This window comes from Gobio gobio (assembly GCF_949357685.1).
Source record: "Gobio gobio genome assembly, chromosome: 8".
Taxonomy (NCBI): Eukaryota; Metazoa; Chordata; class Actinopteri; order Cypriniformes; family Gobionidae; genus Gobio; species Gobio gobio.
The window spans coordinates 9,361,576-9,382,075 of NC_137114.1; the positions used below are offsets into that span (position 1 = coordinate 9,361,576).

At 37.7% G+C, this 20,500-nt stretch overlaps 1 protein-coding gene across 6 annotated transcripts in view; it reads left to right on the forward strand.

Moving 5' to 3' along the window:
- The first annotated feature begins 2,739 nt into the window (after positions 1–2,739).
- The window catches only part of cyp2y3 (cytochrome P450, family 2, subfamily Y, polypeptide 3), a 198,209-nt gene continuing 180,448 nt past the window's right edge, over positions 2,740–20,500 (forward strand). For 3 of the 6 annotated variants that reach the window (XR_013817115.1, XR_013817116.1, XM_079824432.1), the window contains exons 1-7: positions 2,783–3,028; positions 11,799–11,961; positions 12,052–12,201; positions 12,324–12,484; positions 12,577–12,753; positions 17,899–18,040; positions 20,157–20,344. Coding sequence is in view for 3 of the 6 variants with exons in the window: in XM_079824432.1 (XP_079680558.1) it covers positions 2,858–3,028; positions 11,799–11,961; positions 12,052–12,201; positions 12,324–12,484; positions 12,577–12,753; positions 17,899–18,040; positions 20,157–20,344 (1,152 nt within the window). In the remaining 3 variants the exon portion in view is untranslated. Of the gene's footprint in view, positions 3,029–11,798; positions 11,962–12,051; positions 12,202–12,323; positions 12,485–12,576; positions 12,754–17,898; positions 18,041–20,156; positions 20,345–20,500 lie in introns of all 6 variants that reach the window. The other 3 variants (XM_079824433.1, XR_013817114.1, XM_079824431.1) reach the window with 3 other exon arrangements.

Consider the following 20,500-nt stretch of genomic DNA (forward strand, 5'->3'; position numbering starts at 1 on the left):
AATAATATACGGTTGGATGTACATGATTTAACCGTAGATCAGTTCCACATCAATCAATTAAGTATCCAGCCAGCACAGCCATTTGGGTTTGACCGGGGCTGTCTAAAGCTGGGCATACCCTGTGCGATTTCTGTGCGATCTCAGCAAGGTTACCTATTCACACTGTACGAACAGATCGCATGCGATGTAAAGCCAAAGCTCACGATTTATGTGCTCACTCTGTGCGGTCCGATCATCGAGAGCGACTTGTCTGCTCACACTGTACGAGTGAAATATGCGCGATAAAATCCCGTGCCTATAGTGCGACGATAGACATGGTGTAGGCTATAATAGAGAGCCTATCAAATACATCAGCTATCGATATCAAGGGGATTTAGCATTTACAATTTATGTATATAAATGAACATTATTATAAGGGTAGTCCTACTTTTATTATTAAATTGATAGGCCTAGTACATATAATTTGCCCCTGCGATAATTTCATAACGCATCAATGCATAACCGATACTCTGCATAATAAAAGAATAGGTAGATTAGCTTACTCCTCATTATTTAAATACATTTTGCCCAATTAAACAAGGAATTATAGGCCTATAATTAAAATAATTATCAGTCTATAATATGTCAGAACACTGCAATAATATCAGTATTATTATCAGAAAGAGCAGCTTTATTTCAAAAACAATTTGTTTAACACGAAATGGGCCTATAGCCTACTTCTCTTCTAATTTGTTTCACAATATGGGCCACAAGATAAATATTAAGAATATAAATTCAGACAGTTTTATACGTTGTCAGCATGTTAAAGCAGATTTATCTATTGTCTCTGTGAGAATATGCACCGAAAGCTCGTCAGATTTTACTTTCACTTTCACAGACTCTCGCGCACAATGCATTTTTGCATGATATCCACTGAAAACGAAAAAAAAAAAAATCTATATTGCGCCGTGACATTATGTGTCAAATGATGGACAACGGTTCACATTTCCTATGATAATAAAAATAAGTAAATATTAAATAATTGTAAATAAAAGTAAATAAAAGAATTTGTTAAAGTAAAAAAAAACAAGTACATTAATGATCAAGTAGCTAAATAAATAAAAGAGGCGCTGGATAGGCTAAACACGGTGGTTTGAATGTCTTAGATTATCCATTTTACAACAGGAACTGGTAACAGTTTGCTAAATTGCTGCTATTTGATAACTGCCTACAGAGCTTAAATATCTTCCTCTTTTCGTTTTCTTTCTTGCTACATTAAAGATGAAATGGTTGAACTTCTGCTTTCGCGCAGGCGCAGTGATGAGAAAACCCCTGTACACTGCATGAACACCTCACGACAATCGACGCACGTTGAAGCTGAAAATCGGCCCGACCCAAAAAAAGAGTCGCACGAGTCATAATTCGGCTAAAAATCGCACAGTGTATGCCCAGCTTAACTGGGGTCCAGCCAGTTTTGTCTGCACTTTCCATGGAGGCCCCACATGGGTTAGCCCAGATTAAATGAACACTGCTCAGTGTACACACTACAGGCTGTTAAATGTAACACTGAATCAGTGTTGTAGTTATTGGGATAAATTGCTGAAGGAAAGAGGAACAAGAAGAACAGAAACTACAACTGACTTGAAGAAAATAAAGACATTACATTTCTCTAGATCTCAGCAGAGGAGGATTACACAACTCCACAAACAGCATTACCAGCTTCACACATTACTAACCAGACTGACTTTATTTCTGTCAGACGTCTACATATATGTTTTATTGAGATAAACAGCTTTAGATGTTGATGATTTATTGTTCCGTTACCATGATGGTGATCAGTGTTTGCTTTAGCTGGGCTCTTCACCCTTAACTTTTCATCATTATAATTTTTATTTGTCTACTATATTTGTATATTTAAAATATATTTCCTACGGCAGAAAAAGCTGTAACAAAAAGTGATCAGATGATGTTGGCAAATTTTTAATAGTCACAATCATCTAGTGGCCTGATTTACTGATCTCACTCTGAGTTTAATCTATGGGTGATGTTTTATATTTTTGATTATGGCATTACTATGGTATGGTCTTTGTGCATTTAAATTTAGAACATCAAACCAATTTTCATTTTCAACCAAAATCCAACTTCTGACTGACGTTGGCTTAGTTGGAGTCCAACGTCTTCCTGACGTCATATTGACATACTGCTGGGTGTGTCATAGCACCCTCTATCATATAACAGTGAAAATACTTTTTTCAGTCAATGGTGGGGGAAGCGATATACAATACATTTTGAGAAATGTCCGTCAATGGCGAGGAAAGAGTTAATTTCTCCAACGATTCATCATTTTATGGTAGTTAATCGGCGAGTAAGGTCATTGTAGGGGAAATGCACCCTGGTATATGTACTGCACAGAAGATTATTATTTCTGTGGTAACCACTGTTTAAGAGCATCCAAATGCAGCTAAGACATACATACATAAAGACAAATGGAAAAACAAAACATTTTAAAATAATAATCATCAAATAATTAAATATATATTGTATGATCAGGGTTAAGAAGGGAAAGAATGTTCTGAAAATGAACATGGTATATATGTAAGTATGTGTATGTTGAAGTGTAGCATTGCAGTAGTGCAAATGCTGAATCAGTAGGAAAGGGGAAAGAGATGTTCAGAATAGCATAAGTGACCAATGAGAAAGCTAGTGGGCTCTCTGGTTAAAGTGCACAAGCAGGTATTTGATCACATGCCTTACCTCTGTCCCACTCATACAGGAAACACCTCTTATTGGTCTGTCCCGCTTTATATAAAACATGTAACCGAGAGAAGGACATAGAAAGATATAAACTGGGCTGTAAAGAACATTTTGGAGAAGAGGGATGGAACTCTCTAGCTCATTGGTGTTGGTTTTGTTCTTGGCTGTGTTGATGTTGGTCAGATGGAAGAGGAAGGCGAGTGGACTTTCTTTGCCCCCGGGGCCACTGGCGCTGCCACTGATTGGAAACTTGCCAATAATGGACAAGCGTGCACCCTTTAAAAGCTTTTTGAAGGTAAGAAGGAATATGTTTTTCTGAATGTTATGCTTTAAATATCATCACTCAAAATAATAGCTATTTGGCTGAACATGATTCAATCCTGGACAGTGGTTCCATGTGATTGAAACAAGTAAAACCTAAAAGAATCAACCATGTACAAACTATTAGTCAATGGTGTTCATTTAAAGGATTAGTTCACTTCAAAATGAAAATTTCCTGATATTTAACTCACCCCCATCTCATCCAATATGTTCATGTCTATCTTTCTTCAGTCGAAAATAAATTATGTTTTTTTGAGGAAAACTTTCCAGGATTTTTCTTCACTTATATCATATGTGAGCATTTCTTTATAAAGACAACTAGCCTATATTTGTTTTTAGAAGGTGGTCATTTATAAACTTCATAGTCTTGAAACTGTGTTAACATGGGGAGGTGTAGGCTGCAACATTTGCATGTAAATGGTAAATAGTAGTCTACACAAACATTTCTAAAACTGTAAAAACCTTTTTTTTTTTTAATAAAGCATTCATTAATTATTTTATGATAAACATACTGTTTTAAGTGCACTCATTTATAGTCATACATTTTAAATAATTGATACATAAATACATTTAAAAAATCAATACTATAAATAATAATAATTGTTGCTGTTATTATTATTATTATTATTATTATTTGCCTATTGTTGCATTTAGGCTACATGCATTTAGAAGAAGAAAAGGGAACAAAGAAATTAAAAGTCAGTCATAATACACAATGCCAGGTTTATTAGGCAATAATAATAAAGTGCTAAGATTATTACAGTTAAACAAGATTTTGACGCACATAATTCTTATTAAATCGTTGTATTCCGCTACCCGTTTATAGAGAATCACTGCAGTTAATATCATTTGATGAATAATACACAATAAAACAATAAGATTCGTTAACACGTAGGCTACCTGGGAGTTTGCTGTTCTTTTTCTAAAATGAATCCGTGAGAAAAGTTTTTATAAACCCGTGCGCACGGATTGTGAAAGCGTGCGCACGGATTTTAAATTTGTGGGAATGGATTTAAAAACCGAGGGTATGGTTTGCAAAATCTGAGCGCACGGATTGGAAATTCGTGGGCACGGTTTATTAATCCGTGGGCACGATTTGTTAAACCGAAGGAACAGTTTAAGAATTCGTGATCACGGTTTATAAACTGAGGGAACGGATTGCAAAACCGTCGGCACGGATTGTTTTATTTTCTCCTATAGGTGATGCGCCGGGCTACGTACATTCATACTTCGATATGTTTGGAAGACAGCAAACTCCGCAGACAAAAATAAAACACACACTCTTGTTTGATATATATATTATACTATACTATACTTTCACCCAAGCTGATTAATTAAAACGGTTTAAATGGGTAAATCTTCTACAAATATCTTTTTATTTTTCATTTTCTTTTCTGACACACTTCAGTTCTTGTTAAAACACACTGCATGTGCTTCGTGTGCATTTTGAGCACCTTTTGTGTGAAATCATATTTATTTTGTCCATTAAAAGTGTGCTTTCACTTTAATTGAGCGTCAGCAGCACAGCAAATATAGGCTCGGCGCCGAAACCCCCGCTTCACTGCTGCTCACACGACGCTCCTGCTTGACGCTCATGCACTGCTCCTGCTCCCGGTGTGAATGTACTCATTGATTAACATGGGCGCCGGAAAAAATAAGTGCTGCTCAGGCGCCGCTCACGCTTGCGGTGGGAAGCCTTGCCACTTAAGGTGCTGATCCACTTGTCCGTGCGACACTTCTGTCGCGCCGCACTCCACTTTATTCCTATGGGTGACGTCAAGCGACTTTAACGCGCCCGTAAAGCCTTCCGGGAAGGCGGCGCTGCATTTGAACAAATGCCGCGCGTCAAGCTGACCGAGGCTCAACTTAATGCAAATTAATACGTTGAACGCGACGCGACTGTCCAATAGAAGTAGAGCACTTGGAGACGGAGGGAAGAGTGGCCGCGATCAGCTCCGGTAGCCGCGTCGCAGCCGTAACGTGCCGCAGGCGCGTGCAGTGTAAACAAGGCTTGAAACGGCTGTTAGATGAAATCAACTGAAGATAAAAGAAGACATTAAATCTCTGAAGATCTCAGCAGAGGAGGATTAAACAACTCCACAAACAGCATTACCAGCTTAGCACATTATTTACCAGATTAACTTTATTTCTGTTATACGTTTACAGAAGCTCTTATTAAAAATCTACAGAGGTTTAGATGTTGATGTTTTATTAAAAATAATAAAGTTACCATTATGGTGATGGGTGTTTGATTTAGTTGGGCTCTTGACCCTCGACTTTTTAACATCAGATTTTCTCTGGTTGCTGTAGCCGTGTTTGTTATGGTGAGAATTGCAAGAGAAACCGTAATCAGATGATTTTGGCTTCTTGTTGATCATACAGTTGTAATCATCATGTAGTGGTATTCCATGTGTTTGTGTATGTCATGAGAAGTGTTAATTATTGTAACCATGTGACTTTCAGCATGAAAATACAGTAGTGTTTTAATCAGATAAACAGAATGATTAAAAAAAATCCTATATACACTTTTTTTTCGCACTCCTGTTTATAAATACTTTCAAACTCCAAACTGTGTTCTGGTTAGTAATGTGTGAAGCTGGTAATGCTGCTGAGATCTTCAGAGATTTAGGCCCTGTCCACATGAAGCCTAAGCTTTCCCTACCCAATCTTTTTTTTCTCCTCGTTTCAAGAAATATCTGTGTACACGCGAGAGCATTGAAAACGGCTCAAAACGATGTAGTACACATGCCAGACCAGTGTGTGGCACTGTAATTCTGGCACAGAAATACACTAAAATGGAGAAGAAGAGTTGTGGCTAGAAGGGGTACAGCAATGGTAGGAAGTGAGGCAAAATCTCAATAAATAAATGAAATAACAATAAATAAATGTTCTACTTACCAGATGTGTTTTATTAACTCCTACATGTACCCCAACCCTAAACCTACCCTTACAATAATGCAAATACAGTGATGAAATGACGAAATATTGACGTGTGCATGCCCAGGGCCCTTAGTTGTATCCCTTTCTAGTCTTGATCTGTGATGACATCACTGTTTTACAAAATATACGGATTGGCTGTACACACAAACATAGGCAACATAGGCAAGGGTGTCGTTTTCAGATTTATCCACTCTGGGACCCGGTTTAAAAAAACATCGGTTTCATTGTCCCAAAACGACGGATCCGTGTGGACGAAACACTGATATATGAAAAATGTAACGTATACAGCTAAAAGCGTCTCCGTGTGGACGGGGCTTCAATGTCTTCTTTTATCTTCAGTTGATTTAATCTAAGGGTGTGGCTGAAGAAATTTGTATTTCTCATTTGTCTGTCCTTCAGTTATTATGCTTGTAAATAGTAGGTGTTCATCACAAAAATCAAATCATCACTCAATTAATCAATTAATTATCTAATTAACTCCAACAGAGATTCAGTTACATTTAACAACCTGTAGTATGCATATTTAGTTTTCATTTAATCTGGGCTAACCCATGTGGGGCCTCCATGGAAATGATAGTTCTACTGGTTCTAGAACCCTATCCCCCAAAACACTAATATACCAGAAACTTTTAAATACTAACAGAACAGAACATTAAACATTAAAAAGTATCTCCATTTTGTCATGTTGTTAAAAATTCATAAAATACAATTTTATTTAAACATTTACTCTCCGAATTCAGCCCCTTTGCAAAGCATGATGGGAAGTGAAAGTCCTGTGTGATTGGGTTACTTGATTGAAACATGTTATTTCAAAATGTACCTGTTTTAAGTCAGTTTAACCCTTAAAGAGTTTCTGTATCTTGGAGGATACAGACATTTAACAGGCTGTAGGGGGAAGGGCCATGGGGGGATGGGCATTATGTGGTTGCAGTTGATGAGAAACACTAATGGGAGGATGGGTCATGTAATCAGGGTCATGTGACTTTATGCCAACATTCCAAACATTTGTATCAAAATCCAAAATGGCAGCATACGTGGAAAAAGACACTGGCCATGAGGTAAGTGTTTTTATATTTTCACAATTATGATATTTTAGAGTGATTTTGTTTTAGAAAATAGTTTTTTAAGGATAGTTTTACATGTTCTTGTGCATATTTTTAAAATAATCGTCTCACAACTTTGATTATCAGCCATTGAATGTCTGTATCCTGGGGGATACATTGCCCATATAAGGGTATTTAACAGGGCTGATCACTCACAGATATTCTTATGTTTTGAGGCCTAAATGTTAGTAAATGAGTGGAGGGAAGAGGGAAGGAACCCCCCTTCCCAATACTTTATTTCACACACACACACACACACGCACACACACGCACACACACACACACACACGCACACACGCGCACACAGACGCGCGAACACACACACATACACACGCACACACACACGCACACACGCACACACACGCGCACACACACATACACACGCACACACACACACACACACACACACACACACACACACACACACACACACACAGACACACACACACACACACTCAGACACAAATGTATACCCTGCATAGGCATCTTGGGAGAAAAAGTTCAGTTTTTTCCAATTTTTCTAATGTTGCATTGATAACATGAAAAAATTTAGCTAAATAATTGTTCATTCAATGTTTTAAAAGTTTTCATATGAACTATAATAAAAAAAGAATACATGTTACAATGTAACCCTAAATGGGCAATGTATCCTGGGAGATACAGACTGTAACTTTGAAAATAAAGGTCATATTTTGGAAAAAATGTATGAACTGTGTCATTTTAGTCTAGATACATACAAAAATAGCAATGAATCATTTTTCCATCAAATTTATTTATGCTTGCCCCTTTAAGGGTTAACATGAAACAATCACATTTGAACCAGAAACCTGATATAATTGTATTAAATCAAGATTAATTGCTTAAAGGTCCCAAGGCATGGCATTTTTCTATTATTTTATAATGTTTCCTGAGGTGTACTTATATTGTTAGTATGATTTTTACAACATAAAATGTCATAATTTAGAAATAAAAGGCCTTTTTTCTATACTGATGTTTGCCCTGTGGCTGAATGCCCTGTTTCAAGAGGCGTGTCTGCTGTGAGACTTCAGTAAAAACACCCACTGTTGTGATTGGCTGACATCTTTGCATTTGAAATGAGTATCAGATCTTGTAGCGGAGGGGGCGTGGTTTAACAAGGTCTACCAGGCACAGAGGTGTCAAAAGTATTCGCATTCATTACTCAAGTAGAAGTATAGATACTAGGGTTTAAAAAGACTTCTGTAGAAGTTGAAGTATCAACTCAAGCGTTTTACTCAAGTAAAAGTGTAAAAGTACTGGTTTCAAAACTACTTAAAGTATAAAAGTAAAAGTAATGTAAGGGGAAAAAATGCCATTAAAGGGGTAGTTCACCCAAAAATGACAATTCTGTCATCATTTACTCACCCTCAAGTTGTTCCAACCGGTATGAGTTTCTTTGTTATGAAGATATTTTGAAGAATGTTTGTAACCAAGCAGATTATTTAGTAGGGGAAAAATGCTATGGCTGTCAATGGTTGCATATAATATAAAGATTTCCAGCCCAAAAACTCACCAAATGAACATATATATATACATATATATATATATATATATATATATATATATATATATATATATATATATATATATATATATATATATATATATATATATATATATATATATAAACAGTTATTGACATGCCTCTGAATTTTGACTTTTTGCACCTTTACAATACTTATAGGCAACTAAGTTAGTCACTCCAAGAAAAAAAAAAACTTTAACTGTCAAAATAATGTGATATTTTATTGCCATACCAATCAAGGTTGATAAGTAAATTACCATTTTATCTCCTTAAAACATAACATTGATGATAAAAAAATAATAATCTATTTCCCAGTAAAACGGATCAAATATGACTATATATTATATGTCCAGGTAGAAACTGTCAAAACGACAATCCCTCAGAAAAACACATGCATCATTTTCAATGTCAACAGTAAGAAGCCAATTTATGTACAAAAAGTGCCTAATAGGCCTATAGAGATTGGAAAAAGCAATGTAAACAGGCATGTCACACGTTAATGCACACACCACTGCCAAAATACGTAATTCATTGATACTGTACAATAATCCGCCAACAAAAATAACAACAATGCTCTTACCTTTGTGTTGCACTTTGCTTTGACAAAACTACAGCATGTATTTCGTGAAGTACATGGCACATAAACTTAGCACAGTCAAAACGGGTTAATCGTTGATTTAAACCTCTTTCAGCAGCTGTAGGGTTGCAGATGTCCTAAGTGTGTATATGACGATGGACAGGACTCAACAGTTATATTTATAAAGAGTCTTCGAGTCACAGGTGTAATTCATGTTTGAGAGTTGAGTCACTCTCCCACTCTTTACTGTAGAAACAACTTACTGTATATTTATTCCACTGGCATAGCGATCACTGGAATATACAGCTATGAGTTATCGTGCTAAAAACATAGGCTAAAAACCCGGCTAAAGTCATAAATGAGCACGTCTGCCTGCTGATCGCTGATTGGCTGAAAGTGCTGGCTCGTCGCGAGAACCCGCCCTATCTGGCCACATGGTGTGTGTGATTTGTGCAGGTGCAGGCGTGATTGATCGCCCACAACCCAATAGGGTGTCTGAATGGTTTGTGTTTATCCTTCTCATCCAACCACAATCAAATTCACTCTGTCCGCATGGCGCGATTTATCTGGATAGTTTTTTTTTTTTACGACAAGCCGGAATGAAAACATGCCGACATGGAATAGGAGTAACGAGGCTATTATTAAAATGTAAGGAGTAGAAAGTACAGATAATTGCTTGAAAATGTAAGGAGTAGAAGTAAAAAGTAGGCTGAAAAATAATTACTCCAGTAAAGTATAGATACCCAAAATTTCTACTTAAGTAAGGTAACGAAGTATTTGTACTTCGTTACTTGACACCTCTGACCAGGCACGAGCAGATACTGCAGCCAGAGAGACGGATGGACCGGAGTTCACCTCTCATCAGTTCTCAGCACGTCTCAGTTCAGTGAACTGTTGTAGTTACTAGCATATACTTCAGGTTATTAGTTTATTTCTAGTGGGAGGGGCTGTCACTCATGTCAGAAAGTTAGTAACTTTAGTAAATTATGGATCAGTGCTGACTCAAGACGCGAACCGTTTAGAACGATTTAATCCGATTTAGTGAACTGATTCGGTTCACGAAAAAGAACCAGTTCAAAAGAATGATTAGTTCGCGAACCGGACATCACTAATGTACCAGAGACGGAGCGATTGCTAACAAAGTTATTTATAGTAACTACTGAGTTGTGAGAGCGCTGTCAGCGCAAGTTTATTTTGTTTGTATCTGAGAGTTCTGAATAAACACGAGTCCCAGTCACACCGAGTCCGTCTTCATCATTATTCTACCAACTTTGTAACACATGTAATGTACCATTACAGGAGATGAACGCGTTACGAGTAAGTGTTGATTATAGCATTATTTTTAGATATTTTCCAATCATATGAAAAGCGTCAGTGACGCGCATTGAGTACACAGCGCAAACAAAGACACAACAGCAGTAATCGAATGTAATCCAGTTTATTGTGGGGCTAGCTGGCTTGCCTAGCCAGATACCCTCACGCTTACCCCCGTTCTGCTTAATCTCGCGCCGCGTTTGGTGCCTCTGCTGTGGGCCAGATGCAGTACTGGGGGTCGGGGATGTTGAAGGCCGACCGGCCAGTGCAGCCCGAGCTTCGGCGTGCGTGAAGTTTATCTCTAAAGATGTGACTCTGCCGATGTTGAGCAGAAACTCACAACTGTATGCACATTTTAAAACAGATAGACGCGACGAGGACGTACAAAAACATGGACTCACAAGATAGAAAACATGAAAACAACGTTCTGTCGGTAGAGAGATAAGCCGCAGCGTGTGCACGAATAATACAGTTCTGTGTGAACTTGAATAATTAGCTACACATCAGAAATCACTGATCACAGATCAGAAGGAACTGAAAAAAGACTTCTGTTTTCATTTGTACATCCAAACACTGAGAAACATTTACATTACATTTACGCATTTGGCAGACGCTTTTATCCAAAGCGACTTACATTGCATTCAAGGTACACATTTTTACATTTTGTCAGTTCTTCCTTTCCCTGGGAATCGAACCCATGGCCTTGGCGTTGCTAGCGCTATTGCTCTACTGTTTGAGCTACAGGAAAGCAAACTGCCAGCATTCACTCGTTCGTAAGCCATGATCTCTCGAGGACAAATATAGCGCTTGCATGGGCGTGCCAAATTCTCTGGGCGGAGGAAAGGGAGGTAACCGAGGTAAACGTCATAACAGGAGAATTCAAGATCAGCTCGTCTGGACTGTCATTTTCTCAAAGGCAGAGAGAGACAGCCACAACTCGGTTTACACCGATCAAAATTTCTAGCCACTTGGGGACAATATTCAGGCTAGGGGAACTCATATTAATGTTGAACAACCTCATAAAATGAAAATGTCATGCCATGGGACCTTTAAATAAAGTGAACAACATCATAAAATAATTTTTTTTGAGTGTTCATTGCATTTGAATATTGTCCAGTACATCACAGTCCAGTTGCCTTTGGTGAATGGAATTGGGCCATTGTTGTTTGTGAAACATTGGTTCAGCATATTACATATAATGTAATTGCTCAGAAACACCCAATGAGTTCACACTGGTGTGTGACAGTAAATTCTACTCTCCCAACAGTGGAGTAAAACCTATGGGCCTGTGATGACGGTGTACCTCGGACTGCAAAGAACGGTGGTTCTGGTCGGCTATGATACAGTGAAAGAGGCTCTAGTGGACCATGCAGAAGACTTCAAAGGCAGAGCACCGATTCCCTTTCTGCACAGGCTTCTGGGTGGCTATGGTGAGATATTGTTTATTTTTTGGTCAAAGACAGATGTTGTCAGTTTAATGTAGTTCAGTCTAGATTTAGATCTCTCTAAAATGTTTGTAGGTTTGACCATCAGTAATGGAGATCGTTGGCATCAACTGAGACGGTTCACTCTCACCACACTGAGGGATTTTGGAATGGGACGCAAACGAATGGAAGAATGGATTCAAGAAGAGAGCAGGCATTTGGTAAAGAGTTTTGAAGAAACCAAATGTGAGGGAAGAGAGCATTTTACATTTGCATCCCATAAGTTCACTATTAATGAGGTGGTATGCATTGAGTGTTCTGCACTCACAGCTGTGAGAGTTGTAAGCTAAAAAGTTTTTCTCCTTTAGCAACACCAGTCGAACCAAACTTCATCCTGAGCCGGACTGTGTCCAATGTGATCTGTTCTCTGGTGTTTGGGCAGCGCTTTGATTATGAAGACAAAAACTTCCAGCACATGCTCCAGATCATCTCCAGACTCCTGCGCTTTGTCAGCAGCCCTTTGGGCCAGGTGAGCGGATGTTTCAAAACCACTGCATTCTGTTCCATTAAACTGAACATTTCCTGTGTGAATCTTCTTAACTGTCTTCTCAACCCCAACAGCTGTACAACATCTTCCCTAAACTAATGCAGTTTTTGCCTGGTAGACATCATGACATGTTTAGAGAGGTAGAGGACATGAAAGCCTTCATTATGACAAAAATCAAGGAGCATGAACAGAATTTGGATTTAAATGACCCAAAGGACTACATTGACTGCTTCCTTATGAGACTCAAACAGGTACCGGATGTAAAGTGTAAAACTTTTTTTGTTTTATATATTTTCTATCTACATCCCACATAGCAATTGTTGTCTGGCCCAGCTCTGGTCCACACAGCTTCTTTTCACATGGCCCACATGCCACAAAGAATGATGGCCCTGGAGTGGCACAGATCTAGAATAAAGGTGGGATAAATGATATTTTTGCCAACACAACCAGACACAACAACAAATGTGTAGCCAATCAGCATTAGGGGGCGTATGACGGTGGAAGAGAGAGAACGAGAGCAAGACAGAGATTTGAAGAAAGAATGTGGAAAGAGATGGATGAGAGACATTATAAAAGAGAAAAGCTCATTAGAATATCACTGGAAAATGAAGGGTTAAGATCAGGGAAGAGCTTTAGGACCCGCATTAATATTAGAAAATCTGTCTAATGCTGGAGAGAGCTAACGGGAAGGCCTGAAAACAGACACGGAGGTTGCGTTGTTTGCGCTCCATACGTGAGTAACTGGTTTTGAGTGTCATTGTTTGTCTGGAGCTGCTGTGCTGTTGGCAACTAACAACAACTCTTGCTTGTATTTATTTTTGTGTACTGTTCATTTTTTTTGTGCTTCCTTGTCGTTCGTTCATCATCTTCACTTGTGCTTCTGTTACGATACATAGACAACCAATTCTTGCATTGTGTGTGTAACGGAGGTCAGGTAGTAAGAGTTGTTTGATAGGAGTTTAAGACCGACTCGGAGCAGTGCGGTTAGAATTGGAGGGTGAGCTTTGGATGCGGAGCAATGAAGAGAGGGATGTGTTTGTTTGGGTTGATTTTAAATATCAACAATTTTCAGCAATGAAATATCGCTTAACTGGCCCAAGTCTCAGCCAACTACTAACCCATAACTGGCCCTGCACTGGTTTTAGTGTTGGTACATATTCTCAGCCTTAGGTAACCAAGAAACCCCAAAACTGAGCCACAAAAAAACTGAGACAGTCAGCTAAAGCTGGGAAAGAATTATTATTATTATTTTTTAACTAATTTAAGTGCAAAAAACTTTTACAGGAAAATATTCCCAAATTATTACCAACAACCACATACACTGTAAAAAGGGAATTTCTTGCAGTTAACTACATACATGTTAATGTAATTATGCTACTGTATCACCAACTACACACTTGCTGGCTCTTAAATATAGTAACATGCAGCATACCATCAATGTTTCTGGCCCCTCTTGGACTGAAGCACAGGCTCTATTTTTCAGCACAATGGTGACTCACAAAACAGACGATACAAAAAAACTTTAAATCCCAAAAGAACATTAAACAATCTCTCAAGATTTCACCATCTTCACTAATTACAATCCAGACTTTCTATTTCTAAATTCATTCTAAAGTTATTTTTGAGAATGAACAGAGGTTTAGATCAGGGGTTCTCAACCCTGGTCCTCGAGGGCCACTGTCCTACAGAGTTTAGCTCCAACCTTGATCAAACTCACCTGCCTGTAGCTTTCTAATAATGCTGAAGAGTTTAAGTTGTCATGCAGTACTATGATTATACTATTAAAGATTTTGATAATGTCATGTAAACTCACACAGCCATCAAGAATCAGTGTATGAATCTCAACAATGGTGACAATCAAACAAAATATTCAGATCAACTCTGAATTAGGGATGGGCGATATGGGCTTAAAAATTGATCACGATATTTTCTAGAATTTATTGCGATAACGATATCAATGACGATAAATGTAGTATCGTTCCCCATGTTTTTGGATACAAGTGAAAGCTGCATGCATTCTTGAGAGACTCAGAAAAACAAACAATGATCTATTAAAACGTGCCTGTCATCAAATAGGCTCCTATAATACACAATATATATATATATATATATATATATATATATATATATATATATATATATATATATATATATATATATATATATATTTATTTATTTGATTTTTTTAAATGTAAAATTCCTTTTCAGAAATGGAAAAGTTGCATAAATAATTGTCTTCTGTAAAAGTGCAGGTAAAGTTTAAATAGTGCAACTGTGCTGAAAAACATCACACAATGCAAACAATAATAATTAAAATCAATGACAAGTTTAAAATGTAAACCGATTCTGTATTTATTCATACACTCATGTCATGGTGCAAACAGTGGTAAAAATAGCAGAAACAGCTAAAGTAAATATCCAAAAATGTCTTCAGATTACAAAAAAGTTGAAAATAATGATTTAATGATAGAACTTCAGTAATTTGAGTTAATAATACCACGAATTCTTCTACTAAGAAAAATAAACTGGACTAAGGAATAATGAGCTTCTGGGTTCATGAATATTAATCACGTTGTCAGCGCTCTTTCAAACTGATTTGCTTAAATCAAAACAGGCGCAGTAATAGGTGCTTGCCAGCCAATGAGATTCCCGTTTGTGCATTCGTTTCTTCCTGTTCACGAAATGCTGAATAATTCCAAATAAACGCCATTATTTTACAGGAAAATACAACAAAGGATATTGTTTACATGTAGCACGTCAATTCTGTGTGGTATAAGACTCTCTCGCTCTCTCTTTGAGTGTGTGTGAAACACTGAGCTCTCTCAGTCGCGCGCCTCACACTAGTGTTTACTGCGCGTCAAATACACTGCCTATTCATTGAGATGAACTGAAATAGTGTGCTTTACCGATCGATTGAGAAAGAGCGAATATCTTAAGCGCTCAGTCCAAGTGCTCAGCGAGTGAAAATACATCTGTATGTACAGGTTCAGATCGCCCTCAGGTAACGTTAGCCCCTCGTTTAGCTATGAACTCTTCCGCAGCTTCCGCCATAGTTGTTTTCGCTCTGCACGTGAGATGCGGATTCAGTGTCGCCACTCCCATCACGCACGGTGCTTATGGCACAGAGTGAGTGCTGCGGGGGGCACCACAAGAAAATTCTCTCTCCAACCCCCGTTCAGCTATACAAAGTGACAGATGCATCCACCGCGGCATCATAAAGTAATAACGGCCAGCGGCGGCACTGTGCGGATGGGTCGCGCCATCGACTAGGCTTTATCGTTATTATCGCGGAAAGACAAATTCTTATCGTGGGGAGAATTTTTACCGGTATATCGCAAACGATAAGATATCGCCCATCCCTACTCTGAATGTAACTAAACATGCTACTAAAGTCACAAAAAAGCTTTGTTGACTGTTGCCGTTGTTGAGATTCATATGTTGATACTTGATGAGTCTGTGTGCCTACAAAAAAAATGTATAAACACCTTTCAACATTTACTGCATATATGATTTTAAAATACCAGATTGATATAACACTGATGTCATACTGCCATAAACCATGTGAAGTGAACTGTTAATGTCAGTGACCCAGGCCACTACATGATGACGATATAATCACCACTATGTGACCAACATAATCTTGCATTTCTCTTGCATTCTTGTCTGCCATAACAAATGTGTATCAGAAAAACCAATGTTAAAAAGTCAAGGGTGGAGAGCCTTTGCTGCAACTACAGCAAACACTGATCACCATAAATAATTTTTTTTCAAGAAGACATCAACACCTAAACCTTTAAATAAACCTTTCAGCTTTTCTATGAAATAAATAAAGTCAAACTAGATTGTAATAGGTAAAGATGCTGAGATCTTGAGAGATCTGTTAGTATTTAATATTCTGTTGCTGCCAGTCATTTGAATTCTTTCAGGAAATACCTGTAAAATAAGTGCTTTCTTTAAAGAGGTCATGAACTGAGAAATCAACTTTCCCTTGAGCTTTTGATATTTAAAAGGTCATGGTAGTATAAGAATATCCTGTAAGTTTTGGAGCTGAAAACCTCCTTGTTAGTCAAAGAAAAGCTTTTATTGAAACCAGGCCCAGCAAACGAGAGATCTCAGAATGTGCCAGGCAGTGACGTCAGAGTGTAGTGAAGCACCGCCTCAACAGAAGAAGAACAACGCCTGATTTTGTAGCCCCGCCTACCGACTAGTGCCTGACATGTTATAGATAAATAACATAGGCCTACGCAGAGCTAAACCGGATCAAACTTCCAAGCAATTAACATGCCGCATAAGCTTCATTCCAATCATAGCCGTGGGCGTTTACTTCCAAGTCTTCAGTGCGGCACGCCCATAAAAACTGAGCGTTCCAGGAGAGAGGCTCAAAACCAGGGCAGAAACTAGCCTATTAGTTATTCATTATGATGTTTTTGAATGTAAAAACCGTCAAACGTCATAAGTTGACCTCAGACAACAGTTTAAAAAATGACCCCTTTAAAACATTCAAGGTAAATTTTTGTTAAAGTTTTTTGCACTTTATTTAAATGTTTCTTTAATTTTACTGTTTTGTTTGTTTGTCATTTGACCGTGTTCTACGATCAGTAGTGAGGAAGGAGATAAATATCACTGAATAAAAGTCTGAATTTGGATCTGTTCCTGTAATAACTTGAGAAATATAAGTCAGAGAATGAAAGATTGATCATTTACTGAGTGAGTTCAACAGCAAGCAGTTAAATCAAGTGCATCACAGGTGGACTCCACATGCACAAAGCAGCTTCTTGCTTCCTTTTAAGCCAAGTTAAACTGTGTTATACTGTCATAAATATTCACATACAACTTTTAAATCTCACTCTACAACAGCTCCTCACACAAAGTATCACATCCCAAAGATTTGGATTACAGCACAGGAATAAAATGTGGTGTATTTTATGACAGTATTTAAACAAAATTATTGAAATATTGCATGATTATGGTTAAAGGATCACATACATTTTAATCAGTTCAATATTTTAAACTGTAGTATTGTATAAAATTAATCTTTGCAATGCCAAGTTATAACAGATAAAACATTTTCATTTAAAATGAAGTAAATTCAGTCAAGTCAACTCCATTAAAGTGCACTTAATTGGCCCCAAGGTCCCAATCCTGATTTGGACCAGATGATCAATGGATTGATCTGGGCCACACTCCTCCCACCAACAATCGGCCCTAATGTTGTTTGCCGTGATCCATGTTGTGCCATCATTGCCACACACGGCCCAGTTCTGGCTGACAGGAGGCCAGCAGTGCCAGCTTGAGGCCACATTCGGGCCAAGATCACTTGCTATGTGGGATATTGTTCAGCATTTACTTTGAAAAAGTATACAATTCCTGATCTGTTACTTTGTGTGCTACGGCAGGAGAAACACAATCCTGACACAGAATTCCACAAGGATAACATGATGGGGACTGTTATAAATCTGTTCGTTGCTGGTACAGAGACCACCAGCACAACAATCAGATACGCCCTGTTGCTGATGATCAAGCACCCCCACATACAGGGTATGTTCTTAAGACTTCTCTAGGGTCTACCTTGCTGTTAAAGGGTTAGTTCACCAATAAATTATGACAGAATTGTCATTTTCTCACCCTCATGTCGTTCCCAACCCGCAAGACCTTCATTCATTTCGTTTATGGAAACACAAATTAAGATATTGTTTATGAAATTTAGAGAGCTCTCTGAACCAGCCATAGGCAGCAACGTCATTGCAAATTTCAAGGCCCAGAACTGGAGTAAAGACATCATTAAAATAGTCCATGTGACTACAGGGGTTTAACCTTAACTATATGAAGCGACAAGAATACTTTTTGTGCGCAAAAAAACTAAAAATAATGACTTTATTCAACAATCACTTCTCTTCTTTGCCAGTCTCCTACGCTGTTGACGTAGTGTAAACAGTGCAGCGTTTCCGAGTTCTATGGCCGAATGCTGGCTCACCATTGGCTAGCTCCTGTGTCAGCATCACACATATGCATCGTGGTGCTCACGTGAACAGCATCGGCCAATGGTAGGCCGGCGTTTGGACATGGAACTTGGATTTATTACGTCAACAGCATAGAAGAATGACACAGATGAGAAGAAATTGTTGAATAAAGTTGCTATTTTTGCACCCCATAAAGTATTCTCGCCGCTTCATAAAATTAAGGTTGAACCCCTGTAGTCCCTGTAGATTATTTCAACAATGTCTGTACTCCCTTTGGACCTTGAGAGTTTCAATGATGTTGCTGCCTATGAGTGGTTCAGAGAGTTCTCCAATTTCATAAAAAATATCTTAATTTGTGTTCCCATGAACGAAATGAATGAAGGTCTTATGGGTTTGGAACGACATGAGGGCGAGTAATTAATGACCGAATTTTCATTTTTGGGTGAACTAACCCTTTTCATTTGCATTTTACATTGTTATTGTCATTTTAAATAGATCTTGAGAGATTTATTGTCTTCTTTTATCTTCATTTGATTTCAGGCTGTGTGGCTTTAAGTCAGTTACATCTTGCTTGCACTCGGAAAATGAAACACAACAACTACAACTAAAGCCACACAGCCTGAAATCAACTGAAGATAAAGGAAGACAATAAATCTTTCAAGATCTCAGCAGAAGTGCTTTTTGAGAATTAACAGAGGTTTAGATGTTGATGTTTTATTGAAAATGTTTCATTGAGTTGGCCAGTTTGAATCTTGCCTTGTTATGTGAGTTTGTGGTCTTTGTGTTTACCAAAACACATAATCTGTTGCAAAGAAACCCAGAAACAAAGATGATATAGTTTTCAGCATCATAAAGTAAAACAATTGTCTAGTTTTATCAATGACCAAAAGTGGATATTTGTTAGTTATTAATAGTTTATAAGCTTTGTTAGTGAATTTAATTTATAACAAATAACCACTTTTATTTAAGGGTAAGATTAGTGAAATTTCCAATTTTCTTAAAAATTAAAAAAATCTAAAAATTAAGCAAATCTGGTAAACACTGTTGCAAACTCGCATAAGCCAAGAGTCAAACAGCCCAACTAAAGGAAACACTGATTACCATTATGGCATTTTCAATAAAACATCATTATCCAAACCTCTGTTAATTCTCAAAAAGCACTTCTGCTGAAATCTTGAGAGATTTATTGTCTTCCTTTATCTTCAGTTGATTTCAGGCTGTGTGGCTTTAAGTCAGTTAAATTTTTTTCAATGTTTCATTTTCTGAGAGGTCGAGCATGATGTTGAACCAACATCACATTGTAACACTGATTCAATGCCATTACCATTGATTTTTGGATGAAAAAAAAAAAAAACTTTACATTAATTGCGGCCAATTGCATAATCATCCGAAGTAGCATGAGCTCATGAGTACGTCCGAAATAGAACGGGACATCAGTTGAATTCGTCGTGAATTTGTCATGATGTGTCGCCCTGCATCCAGTGTAGACAGCATCACTGATTAGAATGGGTTCTCTTTTTTGTTTTCATGTCACGTCGCTCTCGGCTGGTGTAGACACTGTGTAACTCTGCAACAGTATTCTGTGCTGTACTTACAATATATATTATTTGCTTTTTGTCTTTTTTTAATATTTTTTTTTACAATTATTGAACATATATAAGGATTTTAATTATTTTTTGGTGTCTTTGATCTAGAGCAAATTCAGAGGGAGATTGATCAAGTTATTGGACAGAACAAAATCCCTACAATGGATGACAGGAAGTCCCTCCCTTTCACTGATGCTGTGATTCATGAAGTGCAACGCTTTCTGGACATTATCCCACTAAATGTTCCCCATTATGCCACGCATGACATCTCGTTCAGAGGTTATGTGATACCAAAGGTAATAATGAACACTTACAATGGTCAGCTCCCCTTATCTTGGAATTTACTAGATTTAAAAAAAAAAAAAATGCATAAAATATGTCCCAATAATCTCTAGTTGGTCTATTGTGTTTAATCTGGTTATTTTGTTTAATGTTGAATGGATTTTATTTCC